This window comes from Elephantulus edwardii, unplaced genomic scaffold (genome assembly GCF_000299155.1).
Source record: "Elephantulus edwardii isolate Elephantulus edwardi_28Jun2011 unplaced genomic scaffold, EleEdw1.0 scaffold00005, whole genome shotgun sequence".
Taxonomy (NCBI): Eukaryota; Metazoa; Chordata; class Mammalia; order Macroscelidea; family Macroscelididae; genus Elephantulus; species Elephantulus edwardii.
In genome coordinates, this window is record NW_006399755.1 from 2,723,124 (window position 1) to 2,738,688 (window position 15,565).

A 15,565-nucleotide genomic window follows, 5' to 3' on the forward strand; every position below is an offset into this window, starting at 1 on the left:
CTCCAGAGAGACACCATTGCTCTTCAGTACTTTGGAGAGGTCCCTAACAGCAGACTTTCCCATGGCAATGCGCCTTTTAATTTCATGGCTGCTGGTGCCAAGATTGTTGACTATGGAGCCAAGCAAACTAAATAGGTAAAAAATAAAATAAATAAAAAAAAATTTTTTCCCAATCACAAAAGAAATAAGCTACACATTTAGTTTCCAAAAACTAAAATGGCAAATGCACAAACATGTGGAACTTCAACAACACACTTATGTAATCAGTTTAAAAATACATAATGACAAAAAAATACATAATGACAAATACAAATGAAAATATATTATCTCGTAATTTATGAAAAGCAGCTAACATTAAAAAGAAAAAGTTTTGAAGGAAGGAAGTTCTCAAATCAATTGCCTAATTTCACACTTTGAAGAATGTTATATATATTAAAGTGTACTGACTAAAAATAATGTGTTGGAATCTCAACATATATACTTACAGATGTAAGTAATGCTGTTTGGAAAGAGGGCTTTCGGTGTTATGTTAGATAATATCTGAGTAGGATATGTTCTAAATTTAAGCACTTTTGAGTCACATTTTTTAAAAAACAATTAGTCATGAGTTCACAGATTAGGTATACAGGGAGACAAATGCCATATAAAGATCATGATCATCTAAGAGCCAAAGAATCAAAGATTATTTCAGATTACCTAGAAAGAACGACTCAACACAGCTGAGACCCACATTGGACATTCAACTTCAAGAACTTTGAGAAAAGAAACCACTCTTGTTCTTTAAGCCTGGTGTTTTGCCTGGGAGTTGCTCTGTCTTCTCAAAGGCTTGTGGTTCAAACCCATCAGCTGTCCTGTGGGGGAAAGATTGGCAATCTCCTTCTGTTCCATTTGCAACCTCTGAAAACCTGCCAATTATGAGTTGATTCCAATTTGATGGCAACGAGTTGAGTTGACTTTAAAGCCAACCACTTGTGTACGTAAAAGTAGAAACTAAGACACATAATTATAAAAAAATCAAACTAAGCCCTGTAAGGAAGAACTAGTGTGATTAGAACAGATATAAATGAAAAGGAAAACAGAAAACAACAGACTCAGTAAAACAAAAATCTAGTTCTTTGAAAAGATAAAAATTGTAAACCTTTAGTAACACTGACAAAAAAAAAAGAGCAAGATAGAGAAGATTAAAAAAACTAAATTCAGAGAAAAAATGGGAAAGTTACTACCAATCTTACAAATTTCTAGATGCAAATTACCTAAACTGCCTCCAGAAGAAACAGAAATATTTAGTAGGATTCACCAGTGTGTAGCCCTTTGGTGATAGACTCTTATTAGCCAAGAGGTTTTCAATTATATATTCTATTTCTTTATTTACCATCACTCTTTAAGATTTCCGATTTCCCAGGGAGCTCTGGTGGCCTAGTGGCAAGAAGCTACACTGCAATCCCAAAGGCTTGTGGTTCAAATCCACCATATGCTCCACTGGAGAAGGATGGGCAACCTCTTCCTGTGCCAGTCGGATCCGATTTGATGGTACACAAGTTAAAAAGAGAGAGAGAGAGAGAGAGAGAGAGAGAACTCTAATAGTAATTTTTAAAACAAAAACAAAACCAAAAAACAACAAACCCACAACATACAAGATTTCCTATTTCTCCTTGAGTTATACTGAGTCACCTCAGGTAATGTGTAGTCATGTATTCTCTTTTCCTCCCATAAACCACTGTCTACTCAGGATCACCTATAACTCATCGTAAGGACTTTAAGGACCTGACTGATTGGAGTCAGGACAGCTCTTTTTGGCACCTGATTTGAGTCACATTAACTGTAGAGTATGTCTACTCCTACTCTGCCCTCTCTTCTGTGAATCTGTTCTTTATTCCAGGCTTAGACTGTAGTCTCAGCCTTCTTTTGGGTCTCTGACTTACTTCCTTTATTCAGTCATTAATTTAGCAATTTTGGGAGAGGTCATTTCTGGCTAACAATTCACCAGCATGTGGGTGTGCCAGAATTTTTAAATGCTGTAGGGCCTGAGGGCTGCAGGCCTGAGGGTCTAGTTTTAATTGATTTTGATCAAACCTTGTTCTAGCTGCTATAGCACCGGTCTGATTTGTTGCAATGTTGAACACTGTGACCCTGAAGTGCCAAATTAGATTTTGGTCTCCAATGGCAGACAGTGTTTGATGGAGCTCCCAGATTAAAACAAGCTTGAAAGCAGGAGTGGCATCCATTTCTGAAATAGCTTGCCTCTGGAAACTCTGTGAACTTGGAGAAATGAAGAAAACTATACAAGTGCTCAGGTCTTTTGTTCATAGGGTCACTATGAGTCGCCTACGACTGGACGGCATTTAACAACAACAACATACAATATATGCTAGTTGCTGAGAAGCCAGTTCTTGGAGATGTATTATCATACGGAGAAAGGTAGAGAGTTAGTGGAAAAGAGGAAGACTTTCAAGGAAATGGATTGATACAGTGACTAAAAGATAGTGGAAGGCTTAGATCTGTTGTTCTTGGAGCCATTATGAGTAGCAGTCGCCTTGATGGCACCTACAATAACAATTGTTAGGTACACCACAGTACTTCCAGAAGCGCAATTGTTGGGTCAAATGGTATTTCTGTTTTTAATTTTTTGAGAATGCACCAGAACCCCTTCCATAGTGGCTGCACCATGTTTCATTTCCATTAGGCGTGTTTAAGGGTTCTATTCTCTCCACAACCTCGCTAGCATTTGTTGTTAGCTGCTCTGTTGAATTTTGCTATTGTTGCTGTGGTGAGATGATTTCTCACAGTTGTTTTGATTTGCATCACTCTGCTAGCTAGGGATTTTGAACATTTCTTCGTGTGTTTGTTTGCTATTTGAATGTCTTCTTTGGTGACGTGTTTATGCATATCCTGTGCCATTTTGTGATTGGTTTGTTTACTTTTTCCTTGTGGAGGCCCTGGAATATTCTTGGAATTTTAGACGTAAGTCTCTTATCAGAAATGCCATTGTCGAATATTTTTTCCCAGTCTGTGGGAGTCCCTTTTACCCTATTGGAGAATTTTTTGATGTGCATAGGATTTGACTCTTAGAAGTTCTCATTTATCTATTTTATTCTCTCCTGGTTGTAGGTTTTTCATTATGAGGCTATTACTCTTAACAAAAAAGCTTTCTGTCCATTTTTCTCCTGAGGACCCATGAGTGGATTTAGACCAACAAGATGTTCAGTCTTTTTATTAACAGCACAACTTACTAAGGACTATGCCAGAACTCTGGTAAAGGATTTCTCATGACTTAGTTTGTAGAGATTTGAACCCTTAAGTGAAAAAAACAAAAAACAAAAATAAAACAAAAACAAACCAGCAGCTCCTCAGCAATCTACAGCCTTGGAAATCTGTTGGAGAGTCCACTATAAGTGATTCAGTGACAATGACTGAGTGTTGTTGTTGACTCAGCGGCAATGACTTTGACTTTGATGTCACCAGAGCTCCTTAACCTAGTTATGGTGATGGTGTTTTGTGCTGTCAAGTCAGAACTGACTCACACATACCCCCTCCAGTGGGTTTTCAGAGGCAGTAAATCGCATGGGAGGAGATCGTCCATCCTAGTAGTAGCTATCATCATAATCCAGTTTAGAGAAAACTGTGGTTTAGTTGTAAGGAGTTGTGCTGCCAACACAAAAGCAGGTTGTTCAAACCCACCAGGTGCTGTGAGGGAGGAAGATGGACAATCTCTGTGTGATTTGCAGCCTCTCAAAATCCAATTACAGGGTCATCTATGAGTCAGTTCCCATTTGACAGAACATCAAAACAACAGAAGAAGGCCCTCTAGTGAAGGATCACATGGCTTTGCCCTTTGCATGGAACGGAGTTTATCATTGAGAACGGGGTGAAGACAGAAAGGAATGTATTTATAAATCATCAGACAGATGATAGATAAACAGACAGATAGATAAAGAGACAGAGAAAATAAAATTCCAAAAGAATCTGACATACTAAAGGGATGATCAAACAATCGACAAAGGGAAGCACGGGTAAAGTACTCCAGCAAGGTTTAGCAGATAAAGGCAAACTTGAGGCACTATTTTATAGACAGCTATTTCAGAGAAAGAGGAAGACCTTCAGCGAGATGGATTGATGGACACTGTGACCGTAACATGGGCTCAAGCTTATCAGAGGTCGTAGGGATAGCACAGGGTAGAGCAAGGCTCAGATATCTTGTTCACAGAGTCGCTATAATTTGTAATGAACTTGATGGCACCTAAGGACAACAAATTCACCAAATATTTTTTTAAAGCTCAAATATTTCCAAAGCTGTAGAGGAAACAGTATACACATGTCTACACTGTTTGAGACCTGACATTAACCTTTTGGGAAACACTAGTAATACATGCAGAGTCCTATACACATGCTCTTTTCTTTTAATTCAATTATCTAACTCCTGAGAATAGAAGAAACAAATCAACACAAGGGAAAACAACCCTAAACAATCACTGTAGCTTTACCTCTGATATAAAGAAATTATACAGTACACAGTAAAACATTAAGAAGTTACTTATGACTCACTGCCAGCAATGGTATTTCAGTAATAGTTATGAAATCAGACCACAGAGGGGAAATGTTTGCCATATGATGTTCAAGGAACAAGGCTGGGTGCAGATGTGGCGCAGAGGTCTGAGGACACCCCCATGAACAAGGAGGTGCTGTGCTGCATGTGGACAGGGAGAAAGGGAGCACACAGTTGGGCTTAGCTTTGGGGGGATTATGGCTGAGTTTTCTTTTTTGGCTTTGGCTTTCTTCAAATTTTATTTTGTGTTTTAAACAGAAAAGGAAAAGAAGATCTCAGCCAGCTGGAATGTTGGGCTGAAACCAATAAGATGAAATGGAACAGGGATGAATGCACACTTCTGTATTTCATTTAAGAAAGAAATGTGAATTTTCATCCTTTGAGGTGAGGCTGGGAAGGCTGAAGAGTCGTTAAGATGAAAGAGGGGAAGAAAAGGAAACAAAAGGAACCTAGATTTGCTGAAGGCCAGAGCTGGGGTACATCTGTGAGACAGCAGCAGGCCCGTACAATTACCCTAACAACCACTTGCCCAAGGTCCTATAATTCAGTAAGTAGTGAGGCCAAGATTTAAATCAAGGGTATTTAACTAACTAAAAATGTAGTCACCATCATCATCTGTGCTTTCTCCCACAATACAATGAAACAAAGGAACAAATAAGTATCATGTTAGCTGTAAAGAGAAAGCACTAAAGTTTTTTGTAACCATATGCAAAATGTTGTTGTTTGCTGTCAACTTAGAACTGACCCATAGTTGAAAACTTCCAGTGGGTTTTCAGAGGCTGTTAATCATATGGGAGGGGAATGCCCATCCTTCTCCTTCAGAGTAGCTGGTGGATTTGAACTATGTGCCTTTGGGATTGCAGTGCAGCTTCTTACCACTAGGCTAAAAGAGCTCCCAAAGCACAACTATAAACTAATTTTATAATGCAGTTGCTTAAGTTGCCAATTCAAGGTTAGGTCACATTAATAAAGCTGGCAATCCCTAAGAGCCTGGTCTAGGCAGTGCTCTTTCTGGAGGATAACAAATGGCTGAGTGAGTGCTTTACTCCCATCTTAGCCCCTGACACACCGTGAAGAAGGTATTATTAGTTCCAGTTTTTAAAATGAAAAAACTAAAGCTTACAGAAGTTAAAAACTTGTTCAAGATCATATACTATTATGTGAAGAGACACAATAGCCACCTTCGTCTCTGAAAAGGTCTATCAGCAGACGGATTCTGTATGCCTGCAGAGAGGAGAATTTGAATGACTTCAGGAGTTAGAAGAAGATCTATTTTTAGCTTAACAGTAGAGCATTTTAGAAATGGCAATAATTGGATGGACTCTTTGGTAGGTGACAAATTCCCCATGCCCAGAGGTCTTTGAGCCTGGATAGTCATTTGCTTATAGACATGCAGACAGAGGACCTAAAGTTCACTTCTGACTTTCCGATTCCATGAACCTTTGAGGCTGCTTGGCAGAAACTGCTGAACAGCTTCAAAAGAAGTGATGAAAATATGTTCATAAGTCTATTTGCAGATATAAAAGCAAACCTTATATGCCAAGGTAAATACATTGGTACATGAGAAAACTAAACACAGAAGATGAAATAGCTTCTGCTGGAAAATGTGCATAGCTTTTAAGAAAACCAACTCTGGACAAATGTGCAATCTTGGCAAAAATCAAAGTAAACAAAATGAGGTATTATTTTTCACCCATTAAGTTGGCAAAATAATTTTTATAATTTCTGGCAAGAACACAATGGAGCAGTATTAATACATTTACTTAACACTTGTCAAAAAGCACATCAAAAGTGATCACAAAGTGATTTCTTTTGATCCAAGTGAAACACCCTAAGAAAACAATAGAAATTATAAAGAGAAAAACTACACACAAATATTCTTATCTGCGTATTATTTATGATTGAAATATCCAAAGAAGAGCAAATGGATTAAATCTGTTCACAGTCAATCAGTGTGGGGAGCTAGAAGTGGGTGAGAGGATCTAGTCAGGGTGTGAAGTATAAGCTGCGGGTGACAGTACAAGAAGGGTAAAGGTCCAGCGAGGGATGGATGCTGAGGTTGCTGTAAGATTTCAGACAAGGGTAGACACAGAATAAGAAAGAGAGGACTCAACAGGTAGAGGAAAGAGAGGGCTTTCATTCATCTGCTTGGCACTTCACTACATTCTCAGCTCTCTCAACATTTCCATAGACTGAGTACTTCTTCCACTTTGTAGCTGAAGAAGCTCATATTAAGACAAATGAAGTAAACTGCCTCAAGGAAGGTAGTATGTCTCAGAGTTGGGAGCTTAAACTAAATGAATTTGTCTTCCAAGTTCAAGTTCACTCTACCACCTGTGCTGTGATGCCTGGACAGCTGATCATATGCTTTTTAAAATGATAACTCAATGTCCACTGACGTGACAGGTGTGAGAATGGATCGTTATTAATTTCACATAGCAATAGGGAAACATTAAATAAAAGGAGAGATACATATATGATGCTATAATCATAGCTATATAAAAGATATTTAAAACCTTGAAAAAAGAATACAAGTATCACAATGCTTGCAATAGTAGAATTTGAAACATTCCTCCCCCTCAAATCCAGTTTTCTTCATTTGTTGTTGTGTCAGAACTGACCCATAGCTGATTCTCTAGCAGGTTTTCAGAGACAGTTAATCACATGGGAGGAGATTACCCATCTTTCTCCCAGGGAGCAACTTGTTGTTGTTGTTGTTGTTAGGTGCCATCGAGTCATAGACGACTCATAGGGACCCTATGAACGAAAGGCCTGAGCATTGTTCATACATAGAGTTTCTGGAGGCAAGCCATTTCGGAAGTGGATGCCACTCCTGCTAGTCGCCTCAAACTGTGTACCTTTGGGATTATAGTGCAGCTTCTTGCCACTAGGCCACCAGCATTCCCATATTCTTCATTATATTACAATTTAAAAAAGTTATAATTCACAAACCCATAGGCCCATAACAATCACCAGCACACTTTCTCCAATTAAGTAAGAAGGCTAAATTTTGTCTTTGATTCATCTGGTAAAGGAGAAGTTGTTACCAGGGCTACTGAAGATTGCACAAGTTTATCAGTCCGATCTCTGCTCAGTTCTGGAATGACTATTTCTGTAATTCCAAAATGAACACTCACTAGCTGTTTCCTAAAGGGATTGAAAGAAATAAGCTTTGGGAACTGCAAAGCTGACGGTTCAAACCCATCAGCTGCTCGGCAGGAGAGAGGAAAAGATTTACTGCTTCAGAAACGAATAGAGGAAATTATTCAAGAGCAGAGGGTTTGCTTTGTGTTTTCAATATGTGTAAAGCAAAAATAAATGGTAATTCCAAAGAAAATGATCAAACCTCTTCATCAAAAAAGTAAAAAAAGAGGAAAATCACAAAGACTTAGTAAGCACTAAAACAACAGCAATGAAGGAAATAATAAGAAAGTAATAAACAAAATGCACTCAACACATAGAGAGTTTATGGAACAAAAAAACCAGAAACACCACAAGAAAGAGTACAGGAGAATGATAACAATAAATTCATACCTATCCATAACACACTGAATGAGAATGGGTTAAAGTCATCAATCAAGAGGAAAAAATAAAAAATGGCTTCCTTAAAAAGTTCCAAAGATAAATATCATTTGATCCAGTAATCTCACTACCTGTTGTATAGCCTAAAGAATTCAGATCTGTGATACAGATATATGTGCACCTGTGGCCTAGTGGTAAGGAGCTGCTCTGCAATCCCAAATCACAGTTCAACTCCACCAGCTGCTCCACCAGAGAAGGAGGCAATCTCCTCCCATGAGATTAAAGAGCCTCTGAAAACCCCCTGAATGCTCAACTATGGGTCGGTTCCAACTCCATGACACACAACTACAACAAGTTCACTGCAGCATTATTTACAATTAGAAAAGAGATGGAAATATTTCAAGTATTCACTAATAGATGAGTAGACACTATGTCACACAGGTAATGGAGTATTACTCAACACGAAAGAATAATGAACTATTCACAAACTACGTAATACAAAACATGGATGAAGCAAAAATATGAGTGCAATAAGTCAGTTATGAAAGGGAAAAATATCGTGTGAGTACACTGGTATAAAAAGCTAAAGAAAAACATACAGAAAGAATTATAAATTATTATCAGGGCAAATTTTGAGAAACTATTAAAAAATAAATTTTGTGTATTTGAATACAACAAAACTATGAATATTTATAAATAGTGGGAGTAGCACCCACTTCCTAAACACCATGCCTCTGGAAACTCTGTGAACTTTTATAAATGTCGATAGTTTTAGAGGGGCTTGAGGCCTTTTGTCCATAGGGTCGCTATGAGTCGTGCTTGACAGCAATCAACAACAGCAAATATAATCCACAGTCCCTCCAAATGACATCAATTAATGGTATTGATTTCCATAGATTAGTTATTTTTCTTGTTGAGTTTCTTCTAAACATTTATGCCTAGATCTTTAGCTCAGACCACACTTGTTTCAAGGAAGAGATAAATGGTGAGGCTTTACTCAGACTTGGACTATGAACTAGCTCCAATGCTTACAACACCGGGGTCTTGTTGTTGTTGTGAATTGTCAAGTTGGAACCAACCCATAGCTGACCCTCTGGCAGGTTTTAAAAGGCAGTTAATTGCATAAGAGGAGATTGCCCATCCTTCACTCGTGACCTTGTACAGTGGCCTTCAGAATTGCAGTGCAGCTTCTTTTCACTAGGGCACAAATAAAAGAATTTTTGAGCCTGTTTCTTCATTTTCACACTGACTATAAAAATGGCCTTCACGTAACAGTAACTGGGCATTTACTGAGCTATGGTGATCTAGTGGCAAGGAGCTGTGCTGCCAAACTGAAAGTATGTGGTTGGAATCTACCAGCTGTTCCACAGGAGAAAGATGGACAGTCTCATGTGTCATTTACAGCCTCCGAAACTCCCTGGAGCATCAGCATAGGTCACTTCCAATTCAACAATACGTAACACCAGCATACAACACTGGCTCAGACACAACTTAGTTTAACTACTGTGTGGTAGCTTCCCTGATCCCTACTCAGAATTAACTTCTGATGTGTTTTATCTTCACATCTTTTTCTGATTTTAGTTTGCCTTACATGTGTGCTCATGGGAAAACTGTTGGTGGTATAGGATGTAACATGAAAGTCAGTGTGGTTTGAAATCACCAGCCGCTCTGTGGACAGTCTCTCCCCAGAAGAATTTATAGTCTCTTCAGAGAGTGGCTATGAGTCAGAATCAACTGAAGTGGGTTCAAGCATGGGACTATTAGCTAAAAAGTACCTAAATCATTGTGTTGTTGTTGTTAAGTGCTGTAAAGTTGTAGACGACTCACAGCAACCCTATGAATAAAAGTCCTGAACATGTATAACTTTCATCATTTCTCTAACTTCACAGAGTTTCCAGAGGCAAGCTTTTTCAGAAGTGGGTGCTGTTCCTGCTGCCAATCCTCTTTTAATTTGGGAGCTCCACCAAACACCATCCACCATGGGTAACCATTATCACATTTGAGACATCAGTGTCACAGTGTTAAGCATCACAGCAACCACGAGTTACCTCTGTACAGCAAATGGACAGAGCAGTACTGTACCACTTAGAAGAATGCTTGACTGAAACAATTAAAACCAGGCCTGAGGGCTGCAGGTCCAGGGCCCAAATGCCTTTTTAAATGCGAGGTCAAATCCAATCCTTACTCCCAATTACAAGGAACAGCCCACACCCAACCCTCAACCAAAACAGAAAAGACACATTTGTAGAATCCAGCTTCTCCACTCATCTTCTCAAACTGGAAAGCAGTCTCAAGAAATGAGTTAAAATATACTACACATTGAAGAAAGTCCTGGTTAAGTAGTAAGTATACACAACTATTACCACTGTTATTCATATTGTTTGTGATATAAGCACTGTGTTTCTCATTTACATAAAAATGAGTGAAGAACTCAAAAGTTATGTGTCCAAAATCACACAGTTAATTAGTAGTAGAGCTAGGAAAAGATCATGAGAGAAAGTTTACAGTGTGGATTTAACTAGCACTCACTCATTGTAATTGAGTTGAAATGATACATAACTGATCCACCCCACCCACTGCTGTGGGTTTTCAGAGGTTATAAAACCCATGAGCAGGGATTACCTATCTTTCTCCAATGGAACAGATGGTGGATTAGAACCTCTGGTGGTTTGCCTTTGGGTTGGCAGTGCAACTCCTTACTCATTAGGCCACCAGAGATCCCTTTTAATTAGCAAGTGTATTGTATCTCACATTAAAAAGATTATTTTTATTACAAATTCTCCAAAAACCAGCACTGGTAATCCTGAACATTTTATTATACACTAACAAATAATAGAGACCAGAAGTTATTTTCCAACCGATTCTCAAAAACCAATAATCAGAAAGGAAGACAAATATAACTGGCAATCTTACTGAGTAATAGTTATATGTTGTTCTTTTAAGTAGTTGAGTTGGGACCAACAACCAGCTGACCCTCCAACAGGTTTTCCAAGGCAATTAATCACACAGGAGGAGATTGCTCAACTTTCTGTTCCAGAAAGCAGCTAGTAACTTCCAACCATGCGCCTCAGAGGGTAGGCGGCACGGCTCCTTACCACTAAGCCACCAGACTTACCTAATATCTATGTAGATATTAGATACACACACATATACACATCCATGTATTATATGGAAGTTCTCATGGCATAATCTACGGAGCTGTGCTGCTAACTCAAAGGAATCACATGTCTAACACTTCAAATCCACCCACCAGCTGCTCCCTGGGGGAAACATGGGCAATTACCTGTCATCTGATTGACAGCCTCCTGAAAACCCGCTGGAGGGTCAGCTGTGAGTTGGTTCTGGCTCAGCTGCACTGAGTTTGAGTTAAATTTATACACAAACACACATACACACAGAGTGTATATACACGTACAATATAATCCTTAAAAGATTCTGCAATGTAGGTATTATCTCTTTTTATTAAATAGAAAACTGAAATTTGGAGAGGTTAAACCCAAAGCAAGCAGAGGAGTTAGGATTAGAACCAAGGAGCCTGGCCTAAAGTCCTTCCATTTTCAATATATACTTTCATTTTCCATATTTGCAATGGAACACAGAAGACAATATGAAGACTGAATGTAATTTCCCAAAATGTATGCCAGTCACTTTGAGAATGCAGAAACAGAACTAAGAATGAGATACAAAATTACGTCATTTTTAAGATCATTTGTGATAACAAGATGAATAAACTAGCACCAAGTGACACTGCCACTACTCCTGAAATGTAAGTCTGGACAACATTTAACAGCCACTACTCACACAGTTCTTTATAAAGACGGATTCGACTAATCAAGCAAGCAGAATCTCAGATGACCTTGAGTTTGAAAGGCAAATGGTCCTACATCTGTCCTTTAAAATCTAATCTGCTTTCCAGACAGCTCTTTAGCTTTGTAGACAGCAACCAGATCCCTCATGAATTTTCTCTCCTTCAGCCTGACTGTTCTGCCCTCAAAGGAAGGGCATTTCAAGCTGTGTTAACATACTAGTTACCTCCACTAGACACCTAATATTTCTTGAAAGAAAAAAAAATTACTGTCTACATCAAATAATTAGTGATGCTTTATTATAGAACAAAACAGAGAACTGAGAGAAAAGTCCCTGGGTGGTGAAAATTTCAGTTAAATTTTCAAGTCTAGTGATAGGTCATTTAGAGACACTTTTTCCCCCTTAGAAAAGACAACACTTTTCCCAGGCCCAGAATGACCCTGGTGCCAAGTTGCTGCCATCTACATTCTGTGGAGTGGAAAATCCAAGTTCAGAACAAGCTATTGTCCCAGAATTCTGCTCCTCCCTGCCCAGAGATCATCATGTTCAGTCGGGTCTGATTTGGACGTCGCACATTACAAAAGGAAAACACAAAGACCTTAAGAAAAATCCAAAGTTTATTGCAAATTGTATTTTGCTTCCCTTCGTTCTTCATTTTTACAGGATTTATTGATATCCATGATTTTTTCACAGATGTACTTGTTGACTTTGGAGAGTCTCTGTGCAATTTCCGTTTCATCCACAGTTTCTTGTGCTATTCTGTCATACAAGCACTCTAGAAGGAGAGAAGAAATAAGAAGGTCAAGGTTAATGGCAAATTGAGTGAAAAATATTTCATAGGGGGAAAAGAAAATGTGTCTTCTGCCACACTCTCCAAATATTAATTCACACATCAGGCACAGTTATACTTGTAAATTTATATCATAAAATATACTTCAATTCAACAATAACAACTCTTTGCTGTCAAGTTGGAACTGGTTCAAAGCTGACCCTCCAGTGGGTTTTCAAAAGGCTGCAAATCACAGGAGAAGAGATTGCTCATTGTCCCATCTTTCTCTAGTGGGGCTGCTGGTAAATTTTATTTGAACCATCAGAGAGGCGCCACCTTTGGGTTGGTATTGGTAGTGTAACTCCCTACCACTTAGGCTATAAGAGGTGTATGCGTGCATGCGTGCGTGTGTATTGATATGTTAAAATCAATGATACATCCCTGTGCCCAATTTCTTTCTTTTTTTAAAGTCTACCACTTTCTTTAAAAAATAGAAAATATCCCTTTGTAGTTCCTGGATGGCCCTCTCAGTGCCATTTTGTCTTTCTCTGAATTTTGTCAATTATTTATTTGATGTTTCATTAAGGTTAACATGAGTTTCTATATTTTTAACTAGCAAATTATTTCCTTTTTCCAGTTTTGAGTATTTTACAAATGGACCCATACTCCATAGTTCCCTCTGATTTTTTTTACTGACTCTGATGGTCTTAAGATTTACTCATGTAAAAGTCTACCACTGGAAGTTGCTCATTTTCACTACAGAATACTGTTCTGTTGTTGTTCCACCATACCATATTTTGCTTACCCACTATGTATCAGTGTATATTTGGATTCCTGCTAGTATTTGCAATCCCAGCAGTGTTACTACAAGCATCCTTGTATATAAGCACATAAAGGTGCATGTGGAAAATTCTCTAGTACACTCTGAAGAGTGGAACTGTTGACTACACGGGCATGTGTATATTTGACTTGACTTTGTACATGTACATAGTAAAGTGTTTTTAGAGGGGCTGTGCTGATTGGTCCTCCCATCAGTAGTGAATGTGAATATTGGTTGCGCTCTATCTTCAGCAGTTGATTCTACCGTATTAAGTTTTGACCATCCATTGGGTATGAAGTAGTGTTTTATTTTGTTAATTACTAATGATGCTGAGAAGTGTTACTCTTAACTGAGTCTTCCATTTGTCAGCAAGTAAAGGACGAGCCAGAGACAAGGCCCAGCACAGCTTAACTTAGGTGACTGCTGCTCTGAACACTCTGTGCAAACTGTTATGTTAGATTCCTTATCTCATAAATGAGGATCACAAACCATAAAGAATTGTTTTTACACTGTAAGGAATTCTATACTCCTATGGAGTTACTATACTTCTTTTACATATGCTGATGTTAGATGCCTTGAAGTCTGTTCTGACTCAAAGAAATTCTGTGCATAACAGAACAGAACAATGCCCACACCTCTGTCGTTTTCACAATCATCATTCTGTTCGAACCCACTGTGCCAATCCATCTCACTGAGGGAGGGTCTCTTTTTCACTGATCCTCTACTTCACCAAGCATGATGTTCTTTCTGAGCTAGAAATAAATTTCTCTCTCATGATCTCGCCAAAGCACTAAAGAACATTTCAACAGGAAGGGCCAGTCCTTGGGAAAGAAAAAACCCATCATGCTGGGAAAGCAGGGAGGTCAGAGCAAGAGAAGAAGCCCCTCGACAAGAAGAACTGACACAGTGACTGTCACAATAGGCCCCAGCGTATCAGAAGCGGTGAGGAGGGAACAGGACAGGGGGAGGTTCAGGTCGTTGTTCATCAGGTCACTATGATTCATAGTTGACTTGAAGGCACCCACTAACAACAACAGCAACATTGCCATCAGGTAGGAATCAACTCAAAGCTAACCCTCCAGTGGGTTTTGGGGGGCTGTTAATGGCACAGGAGGAGACTGCCCATCTTTCTACCACAGAGTAGCTGGTGGATTTGAACCCCCAGAGATGCGCAGTTTTGGGGCTAGCAGCACAACTCCTCATGTCACTAAAGCTCATACAACTCATTCAGTGTATATACAACTGTCAATTCCAAGAGTCTAGTACAGTGTTTGATAAAGAGAGAAAAGTAATATATGTGGAGTGAGTGAATGAATGGATGCATTTTCTGGGAAAATTCGAGGGAACACAGTCTATAAAAGGCCTAGGAGGGTCGGTAAGGAATACACCACTGAGGTGTGCAACCTTGGACAAGAATGTTACTAATGTCTTTGAAACGAAGTTTCCTTGCTTATAAATAAAAAATGACAATCCCAGTCTTAAGAGACTGCCATTGAGAAGAAATGAAACACTGTTTTCACTAAATCAGTCCACAGCAGGTAATCCTCTTACTGATGCTAAGTGTCAAAATTAGAAGGGATCATAAGGGCTGGCTTCTGAATACTGGGGCCCAGAGATAGGATTAAGAGTGGGCAGAATTCACAGGCTCCTAGCTGCAAGCCCCATCTTCTGAGAGCTTTGCTCATGCTGCTGTCCGTGCTCCAAGCTTACATCATATCCTGTGCTTTCTTTCTCTGAGGCATGCCTTGACCTCCTGACAAGGGTTTTGTACGGGGGAGCCTTTAAAAAGTTCTAAATTGATATCCATTACTTCTAGATAATCTAAGTCTAATTAAAACCTTACCATCTCTTGTCTTTCTATGGGGGCTAAGCCCAATGGGGGACCCTTAATGTTGCTTTTGTCCAGTGAGATCAAGTCCATTACGACTCACAGTGAATTTAGGAACAACAGAGTGGAACCTCATCCTATCCTGTGCCATGCTCACGCCCACTGGTGCAGCTGCTGTGTCGATCCACCTCAATGAGGGTTTTCTTCTCTCTTTCTGGCCTTCGACCCTCTGACCGACCTCTGTTTCCAGCTCCATCGCTGCCAGCGCCTACACAG

General features: G+C 39.2%; 2 protein-coding genes across 2 annotated transcripts in view; both read right to left on the bottom strand.

Moving 5' to 3' along the window:
- Nucleotides 1–15,565, bottom strand: part of AGBL4 (ATP/GTP binding protein-like 4) — a 1,996,071-nt gene that overhangs the window by 414,720 nt on the left and 1,565,786 nt on the right. The gene's annotated exons all lie outside the window — the stretch shown is intronic.
- BEND5 (BEN domain containing 5) overlaps nucleotides 12,472–15,565 on the bottom strand; it is a 62,468-nt gene continuing 59,374 nt past the window's right edge. The window contains exon 6 of the mRNA XM_006879653.1: nucleotides 12,472–12,647. Coding sequence (XP_006879715.1) covers nucleotides 12,490–12,647 — 158 coding nt within the window. The 3' untranslated portion in view covers nucleotides 12,472–12,489. The remainder of the gene's footprint in view (nucleotides 12,648–15,565) is intronic.